At 37.1% G+C, this 16,732-nt stretch overlaps 1 protein-coding gene across 2 annotated transcripts; it reads left to right on the top strand.

The window, feature by feature from the left end:
• Nucleotides 1–2,556: 2,556 nt before the first annotated feature.
• Nucleotides 2,557–15,433, top strand: LOC127813278 (protein phosphatase 2C 29-like). 2 transcript variants are annotated; one of them, XM_052354169.1, is made up of 4 exons: nucleotides 2,559–4,588; nucleotides 9,163–9,276; nucleotides 11,056–11,320; nucleotides 14,801–15,433. In XM_052354169.1, exons 1-4 carry the CDS (start codon nucleotides 2,735–2,737, stop codon nucleotides 14,923–14,925), a joined length of 2,358 nt encoding a protein of 785 aa, XP_052210129.1. In that variant the 5' UTR covers nucleotides 2,559–2,734; the 3' UTR covers nucleotides 14,926–15,433. The 2 variants fall into 2 exon arrangements, with proteins under 2 accessions (XP_052210130.1, XP_052210129.1); XM_052354170.1 differs by lacking the exon at nucleotides 14,801–15,433 and having other exon boundaries at nucleotides 2,557–4,588; nucleotides 11,009–11,156.
• The last annotated feature ends 1,299 nt before the right edge of the window (nucleotides 15,434–16,732 follow it).

Below are 16,732 nucleotides of genomic sequence, written 5' to 3'. Positions count from 1 at the left end.
GAATAGCGGCCATGGCAGGCAGGGGAGACGCGCAGAGCAGGGGGAATCCATTGGGGGAGGGGGAGAGCAGGGCGTGGGGGCAAAATGGTCTTTTTGCCCCTTTTCGGTAAACACGTCTGTCTCTCTAGCATTTTCCTTATTAACCAGTGTTTAGAGGGCAAATAAATAATTAGATTGTTTAAAATCTGAAAATAAAATATAATAAATATACTTATCTAAAAATAAGATAATGCTAATAATGATACTTGGGGCCATGATTAAGTTTCAGTAATTGCATATTAGATGAATTAAGGGTGTGTTTGATTAGCATGAAAAATAAAATATTTTTCAGTTAAATTATAATTTTGGGGTGTTTGATTGATATTTTTTTTCATTAAATTTATTTTCCATCCAAGTATAAAAATGCCATATTTTCCTCAAAATCAAGAAAAATCAATTCTTAGGAAGGGTTGGTTTTAATTTTTATTGGAAGTTGGAATTTATTTTCTTTTTCACCTTGTGCAATTAATCACACTCTTATTGCATCTTATTCTTAATAGTTAAATAATTTTATTAGGTAGTGTTTATTAATCAATATATACACTGAAAAAAATAGAATATGAAAAATAATAAAAAAATATTTTTTATTATATTTATTAAATTTATCTAATGACATTTGAAAAAAAAGTTACTTGCCTTTTTATTTGAGTTTTTTTTAGATAAATTTGCCTCTCTTATTTTCAAATAAATTTATCTTGATTCTTACAGATAAAAAAATAATAATAATGCATGTGTCCTCTAGTATATTCTAAAAAATTTAATAAATAATTTGATAAAAAATTTGAAATGCTTCACAACCTTGTCTTGATAATTCCATACGTTGGTCCGAAAAGCATTCAAACTTTATGTTGATATAAATTTATTTTACTCATTTTAACAAATGCTACATTACCTGATTAAATATCTTACAATATGATCCATTTTTAATTGAGCAATAAAATTATTTAAAAAATTTAAATAAAATATATTTATTACACCTTAATTACTATAAAATAATAATTAATATTACTGAAAAATAAAATACCTTTGTTACACGATTTAATTAACTTAGTTAATAAAACAAAAAAAAGGACTAGTAATACAAAAAATTCAAACTTTTTCATGTTTTTACGATTTTATTTAAAATTTTTAATTTTGATAATAAGGTTCTGATTTGATTAATTGATTACAATTTTATCAATGACCCATATTCAATTTGAAAGACGTCCACAAGACGTGACATGTCACTTGACATTTTAAATATATATAACATATATATATTATATTTAATATTATTTTATTTTTTATTTGTTTACATGTATGCATGTGGGGTTATTCAAAATATTTTAAAATACCAAATGCATGTCATGTTGGCTGGTCTTAGATATCTCTTGAATCGGATTTGAGTCGTGGATAAAATTATAATTAATTGATTAAATTAAAATTTTAATATTAAAATTAAAATTTGTAGATAAAATTACAAAAATGTTAAAAGAATTAAATATTTCGTGTTAATAGAAAAAAAAAAGGAAATATATTATCCAATGCGACAAACAAAAGAGTGGAAGCGGAAGCGGAACGGTATACGAGCCCCTTTGACTAATCTGATGGGCTGATTGAATCCTGATCGTCCAAGGCAAGGCCGAAGCACGATCATGTCCGTACAGCGTGGCAGGATCCACGAGCGCCCGAATTGATGGATTGGATCGATGGGTATATATGCTTCCGAAATTTCAAAATTTCTTTTGACTTGAATCCCCCCCCCACCCAGCCTTCCCCCGAGGTCAAGCGTGTTGAATGACCGATATACCCTTCACACAAATATTACAAAATTTTAATGAATTTGAGTCTATTTCTTAGGTTGAATCTAAGCTTACTTTGACTAAAATTAAGATTATTTTTCTATATAGTCTTTATTTATATTGGGTGGTAGTTGGGGGTTGTAATTTTTTTGTTGCATTTATGTTAAAATAATAATAAAGTTGGGTGGGTTACAGACATGTTGAAATTATTAAATATAAAATAAAATATTGAAAGGGAAGTGAAGCAGATTTATCTGAGTCTTTTATCTTAAGCTTAATAAAAATCCTGAAATTGAAAGGAGAGGAGAACAGCAAAAAAGACAAAAGGAGGGATCTGGACAAGCCGCTTTCAAGCTGCGTTTTCTCTGTTGTTTTTCTTTCACTTTTCCTTATTTTGGTGTCCTTTTTTTTTTTTTTTTTGTTTCAAGTTCAAGTTGACTACCGCCTTTTGTTCGGGACAGGTTCGTCATTTGAGAAATTGTGAAGGCTAAAAATGCCAAAAGCAGAGATCGTGCCTGTCCGGGAGCAACAGGTGGCAGCTGACGTGGACGGTTCGATTGTAAAATTCAACCCGGCGAAAACGCCAGGTGTAACCGTCAACTAAGAACCCAACAACAACACCTAAAAAATATATATATATTAATAAAATAAAAGAAAACTGAAAACATAAGCGGGACAGAAACAAACAACCAAATTACAGTAATCTCTCTCTCTCTCTCTCTCTCTATGTAAAGCAATTAAAGTCTTCCCTCTCTATCTTATTTGACTGCTCTGCTTCTCTCTCTACTCTTTCTTTGTATATACTCTCTCTCTCTCTCTCTCTTTCTTTCTCTCTCTCTGTATAGGCGGAAAACGAGTATCCGATTGTTTGTTTTTTTTGATCTTTGTGTGATGTTGATTTGTAATCAAATGTGATGGGGAGTGGTTTCTCGCAGCTGTTCCCGTGCTTCAATCCGGCAGGGAGCCGGACCGGGGACGGCCAGCCGGAGGTGATCTTCACGGCGTCGGAGCCGCTCGACGAAACCCTAGGTCACTCATTCTGTTACGTCCGGTCCTCGGCGCGCTTCCTCTCGCCAACGCCGTCGGATCGGTTCGTGTCGCCTACTCATTCCCTGCGGTTATCGCCGTCTCACGAACCGCCGGGGAAGGCCAGGGTTGGCGGCGGTTTTCCCGAGACCGGGTTCAAGGCCATCTCCGGCGCCTCGGTAAGTGCGAACACTTCGACTCCCAGAACGGTCCTCCATGTGGACAACATTTACGACGATGCCACTGAGTCTCTTGGCGGTCTTGGCGTGAGGTCCAGTATAGTGAATGGATTCGAGAGTACGTCGTCGTTTAGTGCCTTGCCTCTTCAACCGGTGCCACGCGGCTCCTGCGGCGGAGGCGAACCGTCCGGTCCGATGGAGAGAACGTTCTTCATGTCCGGTCCGATAGAGCGCGGGGCTGTGTCCGGGCCGCTCGAAGGGACCGGCGGCTCGGATGGTGGCCAGGTGCCCTTCTCGGCGCCGCTTGGTGGCGTTTACGTGAAAAAGAGGAGGAAGAAGGGCATTCCGGGAATTAGGAAAGCCATCTCTAGGAGCTTTTCGGAGAAGAAGCGACCGTGGGTGGTGCCAGTTCGGAACTTCGTCGGCAGAAAGGATGGTCCGGCGGCCGGGGAGGGTGTTGATTCGTATGCGAAGGCGGAGAGTAACGTCCAGTGGGCTTTGGGGAAAGCAGGCGAGGATCGGGTACATGTGGTCATTTCGGAAGAGCATGGATGGCTGTTTGTGGGGATTTATGATGGGTTTAACGGCCCTGATGCGCCTGAATTCTTGATGGGTAACCTCTACAAAGCAGTTTACAATGAATTAGAAGGTTTATTCTGGGATTCGGAGGAAGCTTGTCAACAAGAGGGCTTAAATGTGGCTACCGATAATGCGGTAATTACTGGGGTTCCACACCCTTTAAAGGAAGGCTCTAGTGGAGTGATTTTGAGTGATGGGGAAGCACAAATTAGTAGATGCGGATCTATTCAATCTCAATCGGATCGAGGATCGGTAAAGAAAGTAACATTTCAAGCTGAACAGACCGGGGTTAGACGGAGAAGATTATGGGAATTTCTTGCTGAAGATGATCCAGAAGACGGGCTTGATCTTTCGGGTTCGGATAGGTTTGCATTTTCTGTTGATGATGCTCTTAGTGTGAGCAATGCCGGTTCCGCAGTAAGTAGGCGTTCTCTGTTGTTGTCAAAATTGAAACATGGGTTGATTAAGCATAAAGATAGTGGGAAATTGTTTCCGTGGAGGTTTTGGTTGGAAGGCAAAGAGAAAACTTCAGCTGAGAATAGATTAGAGGAGAGAACTAGCAGAAGTGGTAGGAAGCGCAAGGTTGGTCCTGTTGATCATGACTCGGTTTTGAGGGCAATGTCACGCGCTCTTGAAATTACCGAGCTTGGGTATTTGGATATGACGGACAAATTTCTTGATCAGAATCCAGAGCTTGCCTTGATGGGTTCATGTTTATTAGTTGTGTTGATGAGAGATGAGGATGTCTATGTCATGAACGTTGGAGATAGTAGGGCTATTGTGGCACAACATGAACCTGAAGAAATCAGTACGAGTGTAGGGTCAAATGGGCTCGTGGATAATGCATCAAATGCAGAGGACATAGTTGAGGAGTCTGCAGATGCTGCTGAGGTGGCGAATAAGGTGAGAAATGAGGCTTCTACAGAAATTATGAGGTTATCTGCATTGCAGTTGTCCACGGATCATAGCACAAGCATTGAAGAAGTAAGTCTTTCAGTTTAGGAAAATGCTTTGCAGGTTCACTTTTCTGATTATTTGGAGTTTTTGGAACTTGAAGTAGCTGCTATTTCTTTCCACTTGTTGACTTGCTATTAATTGGATTCAGTTTAGCTTCTTGAAGTGCTTGCAGAATATATTGTTTGATTGGGCTGCATCTGTAGGAATAGTGAAGTTTAGTACTGTTACTACTGATAATCTTAAGATGTGGATCTGAACCTAATTTGCTTAAGAACATCGTGATTCTGTTGATGTGGTGCCAGCTGTCTATTTCCATTTCATTTTTTTTAATGCTTATATGGATTCTGCGTGGAAAGTTATAATAGGAGCATGAAACATTGAATCAACAAATACTAGGTACATTACATGAAACATGGTACGGTCACTTATTATTTTCAAAATGAGTTCGCTACTATCCATATGTAGGAACAGAGATGAGTGCTCATACTTTATCTTCTATAGTTCTCGCTTCCTTCCTTGGTCCCCTTTTAGTAGTAACTCATCCTGTTGTACCATTTTTGTCATTTTTCCGAGGCAAGAGGATTAGGATGATTTGAGGAAGTTTCCTAGTAATGTTCATTTGCCAGTAGGATGCTTGCCTTGACTTGGATGTCTTATAGTTAACGGTTGGGACATATTATTTACAGTATTTTATTTTATGCTCAAATTGACATAGATTATTGTGTTTTTCATAAAATTAAAACCTTTCTTAAAAATAATTTTTCAAACTAAAACTCAAACCAAACTATTTCCCAAACTAAAACTCCCCATCACAACAGTATTCACATAGCTGAAAAAAAAAAAATCCAATGGATATCACTTACTGGGCCAGTGGCTTCCATTGGAAGCAGCTGGTTCCCTTTAGGAACTGCTGGCCCAAAAATGGGTCAGTCTGAACTGGTTGGGCAAGCATTTTCCAACCGTGAACCTCTGCCTCAGCTTGTGATCCTCTCCTTGGTCCTCTCAGTCTCCGTGTGATGTGGCTTAAGATGTGATGAGGAGTTTTATTTTAGGAAACAGTTTGGTTGGGTTTTTAATTCGAACTTTTTTTTAAGAAGTTTTAATTTTACAAAAATATCTAGATTTTTGGATTCTTCTATTGAACCTTCGGGATTTCTTCTAAATCTCTTCCCCGTCCTAATTTTTTTTTTTCAATCTCCCAAAATTGTACCTTAAGTATGACCCATGAAAAGTCTGAAACATTTTTCTTTTACTAAGCTTAAAGTTTGTCTATTTTGTTCCTTTGGGTCACATCAAGTTATCTTTTGGGAAGAAACTGTCAAGTTGTGTGTGCCTACGTAAGGTACAATTCATGTCTGATATTGCTCTTCAGGCTTACTTGTGAGCTTTTAATGATAGCGTATAGCCAAATGGTCATTGGCTGCAAGGCTTGGCCTTGGCCATAGACTTTCCTATTTGTGCAACTTGCCAGTTTTCCCAAGGCTAGGCTATGTGGTTGGCCCTTAACAGTTAAAGTGATTTCTCCTTCCTGGATCAGGTCTATATGGGGCCATCATTTGTATTTTGCCAATACATATACCTTTATATGTGTTTATTCACCCATGACTGTCTTTTTATCCAATATGATGGTCTGCATTTGTCTAACTTTTCATGCTCCAGGCTTCTGATTGTTATTATCATTATTATATTAGAAAATACAAATGATGAATGATGCTGAAATTATTGGGTATCCTTATTGTCTCTTCTTTGTGATTTATGGAATCTGTGACTATCCTTGAATCCTGCCTTCTTAAATCTTGTTACTCCTGTAGAAATTGAGATTAATGTAGCAGTTCAAATGTTGGGAAAGTTCATTTGAAGGTAATATCTTGAATTGATGTCAAAGGCACTTGTGCTGAACTTGTAACGGGATTTTCATCCTAACATCATGTGGTAGTAAAAGTTTTCAGAACCACAGGTTGAGGACTAAAAGATTTATTTTGAAGAACTTTTGAGTAACGTGACACACAAATGAATGGGGATTACTCAAGTACCCTCCTGGCCAAGTTAAAAATGAAATTAGACAGATCGAGATGGGAAAAAAATGCCCTTGAAAATAAATGTATTCTCATCTTCAGGAACATTATGAGCACAGTGAAATCCTAGGACATTCTTTTACTTCTTAGGGAACTGTTTGAATAATTGAGGGTAAATCTATAATGTTAGTTAGTCCTTCTTCTAATGTGGTTTGGAAAAAAAGTAATCTGTATTCTTTATAATGCAATCCTTATTTTGAGGCGCTTATCCTTAAATCTCAGACTTGTGTAAAGAGAAGAGGAAAGTCCAGCAATGGTTGCTAGACATTCCCGGACAAGCAAAGTTGACTCCAGGATACTATTGGTCATTGGAATTACTGAGGATACTGAAGTAGGTGGAGAGATACTGAACCAGCCTGTAGAATGCCGAAGGCTGATTTGGGCAAAGTAATGGTACATATCTGTACCTTGTTCCACTAGATCATTTGTTGACTATCCCAAGTGGAATTTTCAGTTTGCTCAACCTTTGGAAGAAGAGTCACTCGAATGCTCCCAGCGGCTAGTTGTGCCAAAGTCTTTGGTGGAGGAAGGACAATGGATAAATTTCAACTTTGATCATCAAACTACAAGACCTGAGTAGCCTTGTATGAAGCATCCATTTTGCTTCTTTCACAAGAATTCAGAATGGTACTCACTCTCTTGGTTAATAAAAGAGCTGGCTGGCTGGGAGGTCTTGCATTTAAATTGACAACTGGGGGGAAGAAGTGCCTAGTTGAGCACGCACTTGATTGTTGGTTTGTTGCTGGGATATTGTAGCAAATTGTTGCATTGTGAAAGTTCGTGTGGTTGGAGGTCAACACATTATGCCTAGGACAACAAACCCTTGGTTGTGGCTGGCTAATAGAGGGAGAATGCCTTGCCCTTTTTATCAGTGAGAATAGTGTGAGAGTTCTGTCCAAGCATTTTTGTGTCTGATTTTTCTTGAGCATGCCTATAATTTCCATGGCTCATATTTAGTTTATAAACAAGATTTATTCCTCCATTCTGCAAATGATTCCAATTAACAGGCTAGTTGTTTTCTTTTTTCCTTTATACAATGGACATGTTTCTAAGAAATACTTAGTTTCTATCATTGTATTAATAAATTATTAAGAATCCATCAATATTATTCTTTGCTGCTTCTGGATGTGTCCTGCATTTCTGGAGAAACCCTGAACCTATTTATTTGGAAACTATCCATGCGACTTTTTCCAGTGACTGATAAAAGTTCTATCACTGAGCAGGGGTATGTTTCTGTATTCAATCATCGCAAAATTGGAGAAGCCAGGGTACTAAACCATGTTAATGTAGCATATCTGCAAATCAAGATTAGCTCGAAGGAGATACATAGAGGCAGGGGTAGAATATCTTGTGCACACCTTGCAATCGAGCTTGAGATAGGACTGTCCCAAAAAAGTTTTTATGGTTGACTATAGATAGTTTTTGTGCCCTAAAAGTTTGTGGAGATGTATTTAGTTTTTCAGAGTTTTATTTTGCAATAGGTGTTGTAAAAGATACAGTTACCCCTCTTTTTAACAGTTATAAGCTTTTAGACAAGTCAATGGCCAACACATTTGCTCCAGTTTAGGCCTGGTGGGAACAATTAAGTATAACAATAAAACTAGTAATGAATTCTTGCCACCTTTGAGGTTCCCAAAGGTGCACACCGGGGGGGGGGGTGAAAGTTTGACTTTGCCTGCAGGGGGGCTTGGTGTTTCTGCTAGCTTTCCTAGGGCCTGCATAGGATGGTTCCCAGAGGCATGGGCAGTTGTGAAAGCTTGACTTAGCTTCCTAGGGCCACTTGACCCACTTGGAGAGTGGTCTGATTGTGATTGTAACAGAAGAGTGATTGGTATTGTGACAGTAGATAGTATACATGCCCATGGCCCATCCTCACTTGTATCTGTACATATATAAATATGTATATGTATGTAACCAAGAGGGGAGGGAGAGCATCAACTGTGATCAAATCAAAGAATACATCAACCTCCTAAAATATAAAAGATAAAATCTAACTAAAAGATAACAATCTAAAATATAAACAAAATATGACTCTGGAATCTAAATCAAACCATAATAAGATAAATCAAATCAACAACATATCAGGCGGTTTCCACAGCTTCAATCTGTGACCTTCTAATCAAAAGGAGCAACTTTCATTGCTACCCTTGCTCCTTTGATGTGAAAAGCTAAAATTATTGATACTGTGTCTTTTGTGAGAAATGCATTTATTGCTTCTTCACCCCAATGTATTTTCTGGACTATAGTAATTTGACTTTACAGAATAAATTTAGTACATCATAGTGTGCTTTCTAACAATTTGTTCTATATTGCTTCAAGGCATCAAACTAGAAATTGATATTTGCTTCACAGTTATGCTTTTACATGCTGAATATGTTAATGTTGTGTTCTGTCTTCTATACAGCTTCTCTGTTTTGCACTTTCTTTAACTTTGATAATGGTAGTTTGCTATGATTAGCTTTTCTCTTGTATCTTTGATTAGCTCAACATTCTTATGCTTCTCTATCTTAATATGAACTACTGCAGGAAGTTATAAGAATCAAGAGTGAACATCCAGATGACAGCCACTGTATTGTCAATGATAGAGTAAAAGGCCGTCTTAAAGTTACTCGTGCATTTGGGGCTGGGTTTCTTAAACAGGTTTGCAGATGATTTATTTTGTTGTTATGCCATCTGACAATAATATTGCATATTGCATGGGGAGGTAACTAACTTGTTGAACTATGATTATTGTAGCAGGGATTTTAATGTGAATGCAAAAGTAATCAATTACTGTTTTATGCTTATAGAACAGTTATATGTCATTTGAAACAAAGAAAGAGATGCGTCTATCAGATGTCCACAGAAATTGAGAAATAAATCTTTTTTTCTGGTAAGTAAGAATAATGTAAAAGAAGATAGAAAAATACAGAAAACAGTCCTAAGACCAATGCTAGGGCGTACTTCGAGCAAAAAACACTTAAGTTAGCAGGAGACTAACTTAGTAACCAGAACCCAAAAAAAAAACAACACTAATTAATAGGAAAAAACACCAACAAGAGAAAGTTTGGGCCATATCCTGAGCTTTCTAAGACTAAAACTGCAAACTAGAGGACTAAGGAGATATTTTCCATTCTGGAGGCCCCCATTTAACCACCGCAGCCGTACTCTGAATGATTGCTTTAAGGGTATAGACATACAGAAATAAAAATGTTACTGCGTTGATTTATGAACTTTCGACATGCATTTAGCACAAGATTTTGTGTTTATAGGTAATGTTAGAGATTAGGAGCACAATAGGATCAGTTCTTGCCAATTCTCACACCCTCAACGCACCCGATTGCAATGCAATTGGACAGAAATATAATCAGAAATAAAACAGATGGAAGAACAAAAAATATAAAGCTGTAAAGGAACAAACACACCGCCCAAGACCAAGAATTATACTGGTTCAGGCCAATATTTGGCCCTACATCCAGTCGCCCAAGGCACACAACAATCCTCTAGAAACCGGCCAATTAAATTTAGTACAGTCCCAACAATCCCTCTTTCCAGCGCTCCCAAGTACAAACTTCCCAAGAGATTACAAAAGATCGCTCTAAGAACAATTCTCACAATCTCTCTCTTTTACACTGCATTCAAGCGCTCAAGGAATTCAGAATGATTGGATGCCTGAGACTAGCGCCTTTCCCCTCTATTTATAGAGGTTTGGGACGCTGGCTATGAGGGATTATTTTAAACCTATACAAAAGTCTAAAATGCCCCTTATAATGTACGTAGGTAAAACATCCTACACTACTTAGTCTCTTGGGCGAACTCCTTCACGGGACTGCATGCATCCTCTCTTCTAGATACAATCGACTCTATGCAAAACTCTTAACAGGTAACAATACAGCTAATCTGCTACAAAATATTTGGCCTTTGCGTCTTTCAAGTCCCATTTTCAAACCTTGATGACTTGAAATCTATAAATGGACCTATGACAATGAGTTCTTCATATGACTGAATTCTTGAAATTTCTTAATGATGTCACTCTTCATCTGATATGGATCCGGATGTATATATATACATCCTGAAATGTTAAGCACTACAGAATTATTGCATCATGTTGGCTTTGACATGTTTGTATTTCCGTGAAGGCTCAAAATAATTTTTGTTCATATTGCTGAAAAGAACTGAACTTTGACGTCATATATGGGTAGTGTAAATGTCACGATATTGAGTTGGTGATATGCTGAGAATGCAATATCTATTATTGTGTGTAGTGAGTTATAAATATAATGAGCAAGAACCAATGCTGATTTCCTGATTAAATGAGATCTTGCTTTATTAAGCTTTTCATAATTTGCTTGAATTTTTTAACTTATGTAGTATGTCTACTGTATTTTATCAGGAGTACGAAAACTTAAAATGATGTTTTTGACTTGCATGTTGATACAGCCCAAGTGGAATGATCCATTATTGGAAATGTTTCGCAATGAATATATTGGTACTGCGCCCTACATATCTTGTTCGCCTTCTCTATGTCACCACAAACTTTGTCCAAGAGATCAATTCTTAGTCCTCTCATCTGATGGCTTGTATCAGTACTTGAGTAATCAAGAAGTTGTTTCTCATGTTGAGAGTTTTATGGAGAAGTTTCCAGATGGAGACCCTGCACAACACTTAATAGAGGAGCTTCTTTTGCGGGCAGCCAAGAAAGCTGGTAATATGCTGACCTTATTCTTTGAGTGACGTGTATGCTTGCATGTGTTTAGAGTGTGTGTGTGTATCCTTCATTTTTGCTTTCCCTTGCATTTACATTTCCAATCAGTTGAGGATATTTTTGAAAGAGATATACAAATGAGCATCCCAGTAAAATATTTGAGGCATTAGTGCTCTAGCCCTTATGAATTGGAGTGCACTTTTAAAGTTTTTCATGTTTATTTTCCTATAGTTTTATTTACTGGAAAATAAACATTAATTGTAATGTAGGTCAAATGTTTTTTTTTTTTTTTAATTTGTAGGACAAAAATGTAAAATTGCCAATTATATATTCTGAGATATGTTTTCCCATATGTGTTTGGTGTGTGCATGTGTATCCTTCATTGTATTGTATCAATGTATGTTTAATTAATGAAAGAAAATTATTTTAGATGTGCCTTTAATTCTGATATAGCGTAAACAATTCTATCATTATTGTGCCACATCTTAGAACATGGTGTTTGTAATGTTCCCCTTTTGCATTCCATGTATTAAGACAATCCATATTCCTAGCAATACACGATTGATTTGGTGTCGAGTCTTCTTCTTCTTCTTCTTCTCCTCCTCTTGAAAAGTTGAAGTACATAAAAAGAATGCCCTTAAGGGGAAGAACCCTGTATAAAGAAGGGTGATTGTTATAACCATCATCACACAAACAAAAGCAATCTCATGAGCACATAACTATGATCCAAAAATGAAGGCTCTACCACTCTTCCTGCATGCACAGTACTACACTATTAGAAACAACCTAATGAATTCTATGGAGCCTGTGGTACAAGTATTCTCAACCTCAGGAATGAGAAAGGACTATTACCAATGCTGGCATTGCCCATTAGGTACTGAAGAGGGATAGAATGAGGGACCTGTACCCACCATACTGTGACCTAGTAAATGATTAATAGTCTCTACACATGATCACTCCTTTCAAGCTGGAGGAAGAACGATCATCAAATTACCCTCTAGTCAGAAATAGGTTTGACCTCTTAGGTGCAGGATTACCTCTGTCAAATTGGAGCCAAATTGCCCAGACTATTAGAAAAATATGAACTTGGTTTATACCTTCGTTTTCATTTATTTGTCTTGTCTTTTGCCTTTGCCTTGGAATATGACATGCTTGTTTGACTGCCTATATTGTTAACTTACAATCAAACCTGACCTGGTTCACCTGTTTGTGGATGGAGCCTACTCTATGGTTTGGGTGTTGTGGCCTGAGAAATAAAGTAGTGGTAGAAAGAATAATCATGACCTAAGCATTTTAGAGTATTGTGGATAGTATTGGTGCATTGAGTATTGAAATATAGATATTTGACAAAAACCACAGATATTTCGAGTCCAGGTCTTTATTTTATCATTACCATTTTAAAGAATTTGTGTTTTTAAAGCTAAGTTAGGGCTCAAAGATGGATCTGATTTAATTGTGAAACAAAGTGAATGTGAGCTGGATTTTCTTGACAGCCAGAGAAAATATATGTTTTTAGGTCAAGTGGATTAGGTTTTAAGAACAAAAGATTTTGGTTCCTGGGAATTTAATTGGGTGAAAGGATAACTTATTTGTTCACAGGTAATGCATAGCAGTATGCGGAACTCCATTTGAAGAAAGTGAAAGGGGCATTACTTGGTGCAGTGTGTAGATTGCTCCAACTGTTCTAAAGTTTTCAAAAAACTAGTATTTGTTCACAGGACTAAAATGACCTATTTTTAGCTCAAAAACTTACCCCATGATGGTCAAATCAGTCCGAACACCTTTGCTCATCTAATGCCCTGGGTTCAATTAGTGAAATCCTACATTAGCCACTGTTCAAGACTTTAAACTCAGCCAAATTTGCATTGTGTACTAACTCAGATTTCTGGAATTAGGGCAATTTTTTATATCTATTGTGAAAACTAAGGCCACTTTCTGGTTCCTTTCCACTTTATGCCTGAGGCTTTTATTCTTCTTCTAGAGTCCTATCTCTAGTGCTTGAATCCCCTTTCTCACCACTGCTATATGATCCACCTTGGGTGGGTTTGTCAGTGTCTTAATTGAAATCTCAACTCCCACTCTTAAACTGAGGTGTTTTGTCACCTATGTTCAACCATTTATTCAACAGGTCATTCTGCATGAAACGATGGCTTATAATACTTGACAGATTGTGGGAAAGAATGACTACTGAGGGATTAGGTTGTGACTTTGACCTGGAATTGCATCTGATGGACCAAATTTTGATTTATTAGTGCACACAACCTTTTGAGCAGCAATGCTTGATTGTGATAGAGGCTGTAATCCTTGATTCACCTGTTATATTTTATTTTGACTACATGGTGTACTTAACATCCTCTATCTACTGGGGGGGGGGGGGGGGGGGGGGGTTTGATTCCCTAAATTCTAGACTTCCATGCATCTGTCATGTCTAAGGTTTTTCACCACGTTTTCTTTGGTCTTTCTCCCCTTCCTCTGTTGCAAATTTTCTTCATTTCATTCACTCATCTCATAGGTGTTTCTATTAGTCTCCTCACATGTTCAAATCATCTTGTGACTCTTCTATCTTATCTTTAGTAGGTACCCCTCTAACCTTAATACATATGAACTTTTTATAATTTTTGTGGGTTGAAGCATGAGAGATTTTTACTCAACAGAATTTTACATTGTGGTTGAAATCTAAAAATCTATTTGCATTATGAAAATGAAGATTAACAGCTCTTGGATGATTACATTGGTCCATGCTAGTGACAATCATGAAATATTCTACATTCCTGCCCCTCTGTGAGTGTTGTGCTCACGCAAAGTTTGGGTGCCATCTCACTTGTTCTATACGTGGTTTCTTTCTGTGCTCAGATAGATAGATAGATGTTCACAACTGTAATGCTTCTAATAACCGACTCTGGCTACTTTGGCATAGGCATTGGCCTTGCTATGGTTGTGCATTTGACCTTTGAGTTTCTTGTTTTGAATTTACGTATATGTTTATTTACTAACTCTTGTTGGAATGGAATTCGTCTTTGAAAGATAATATGGCCTAAAGTCATTTAATTCTGGTTATAAAATAATTTTGGAGCTGATCTTCCAGTCAGTATGATCATATGTGGAGTTTTTGTCAAGGCTGTACTTTTAACTCCACTTTTACCGATCCATTTTCATCAGCTTTGAGCAACTTAATCAATGCTTTACCAACCCAACAACAACAACAACATATCCAGCATTTATCCCACTATGTGGGGTCGGCTACATGAATTCTAGACTTTCATGTATTTTTGTCTTTTGTCATATTTTCATTTAAATCCATACAACTTCATATCAAAATGCTTTACCAACCCATTGATCATATTTTCTTAATGATGTGCAATGATATGCTTTACGATAAACTTAAAACTACAATAGTAGCCTGGAGTTTTCATTTGAAAGGCTGTTGTCTGCGATTGGATAGACTTTCCGAGTTTAGACCTGATCTTATGTTGTGTGCAGGAATGGATTTCCATGAGTTGCTGGACATCCCTCAAGGTGATCGTAGGAAATATCATGATGATGTTACCGTGATGATAATATCACTCGAAGGAAGAATTTGGAAGTCCTCTGGAAAATATGTTTGAGATCTTCAATCCATGAATCACCTGGCTAGTGACTTCGTCTGTACAAAAGTGAAGTTGCAGCTGTAGCTGCGAGCTGAGACAGTTGCCGGCAAGTATGGAAGCGATTCCGACCCTCTTTTCATGGGGCCATGAGGAGGATTCTTTGATCTCACATCATAAGCGCACAATTAAAAGGGGGAACCCCACATGATGATAGTGACAAAGGCTAATGTTAGCTATTAGTCAAACTCAAAAAGTGCATGCAACATATAGAGATGAGGAAAAAGAAAAAAAGAATTTTGTAGGTGGGATTGATGGGAACATTGATCTTTGGCAAAAAGATCCCTTTTACCTTTTCTTTCTTTTCTTTTCAATTTTAAGATTTAGCATAGATGGAGGCTCTTTGATTCATTTGTATCTCTTCCTTCCTTTCTATAGCAAAAAGATGTAATTCCATGGGGGTTTAGATTTCCTTCTGAATTGGGCATTTTCCTTTGTCAAAGATGAGCGTGGCTAATTTTCTTGGGGATTTGCGAAAGTATCATATTCCATTACCCAGCACGAGGCGCCACCAAGTGGGAAGAAGTGAACAACTAAACTTGTGGCACAAAGACCAATTTTTCTCTTTTCCTTAATCTGCGGAGACTGATTTATAATGCCAGTGAGGTGAAAGGGTACGTGGAAATTAAATACTACAAAGATGTGAATAGCATTAACAAGCAATATCAGATGGCATAATGAGAAGGATTAACCTCTTATTGAGAGGCTGATTGAAGGGCACGAAAATAACAAAATTGTTCCTGCTTAAATTGTAATTTTGTTTTCTGTCTCTTTCATGGTTGTCTCTAGCAAGTGTCGACTGCTATTGCATTGTCTGGTCGTTGTTGTCTCGCAATGGCAGTTGGCAAGGCAACGAGGTGAGGCGAGACCAAGCGAAGGTGGTGCGGTTATGCAACAATGGTCAATGATTGTTAGAGGCAGCCATGAAAAGGGAGAGAAAGGAGGGCAGAGAAAACAAATTTGTAATTTAGGTGAGAGCATTTTTATTATTTTTATGCTTTTCAATAAGTCTCTAGATAAGATTGATGGATTGTGTGGCATGATTCTAATAAGAAGGGAACTTTCACATAACTTGTCTTGTAAAGTGATTGGTGCTACATGTGTTTTTGTGCATGTAAAAAGCATGGTGTCAGCTAAGGGAAAAGTGGGTTTAGGAGATCCAACTTCTCCACATGAAATTCATTGATGGATTGGATAGGGTAGGTTGGGCAAGCATTGATGTAATTAGTGAGTTAGGTTGCTTCTTTAAATTTTTATTATTCTGTATTTGATCTTTTTCTACATCCTTGTATTTTATTTTGGATTTTATATACTATTAAGTGAGATTTTTTATTATTTGTTAATTTTGATTAAGATAAATTATGATCGTATTCTTAAAATTTAGTGAAATTATTAATGTTATATTTTTGAAAATGACAATTACCTTTCATTCTGTCAAAAAATTGAGTAAATTAATCATTTTACTCTCGCTTTCGTACATGGTAACATGGATCAACCATCATTAATAGTTTTATCAAACATAAAGACAAAAACATCTAGTGATTAAATAATTTATAGTAAAAAAAAGAAGGAAAGAAACATTAGAGTTTCTCTCTCTTAAAGGAAAACTCTAGAAATGGCTTCTCACTTTGGTTTTTCATCCCTCATCACCTTTAGGAAGTCTCGCCATCTGGACAAATTTGTCATCACCAATGATCCGTTTTTAATTGCACCTATTTTCACATCAAATATTAGGGCTATTCTTTTCGTATTTTAGTTTTAAATTCAT

Source organism: Diospyros lotus, chromosome 11 (genome assembly GCF_014633365.1).
Source record: "Diospyros lotus cultivar Yz01 chromosome 11, ASM1463336v1, whole genome shotgun sequence".
In the NCBI taxonomy this organism is placed as follows: Eukaryota; Viridiplantae; Streptophyta; class Magnoliopsida; order Ericales; family Ebenaceae; genus Diospyros; species Diospyros lotus.
The sequence above is the reverse complement of the archived record's forward strand: the minus strand, read 5'-3'. Positions and strand labels throughout refer to the sequence as shown.

Coding starts and splice junctions, on each gene's coding strand:
- LOC127813278 (XM_052354169.1), top strand. CDS start 2,735: ATGGGGAGTGGTTTCTCGCAGCTGTTCCCGTGCTTCAATCCGGCAGGG. Junction 4,589..9,162: donor ATAGCACAAGCATTGAAGAA/GTAAGTCTTTCA, acceptor GAACTACTGCAG/GAAGTTATAAGAATCAAGAG. Junction 9,277..11,055: donor GGGCTGGGTTTCTTAAACAG/GTTTGCAGATGA, acceptor ATGTTGATACAG/CCCAAGTGGAATGATCCATT.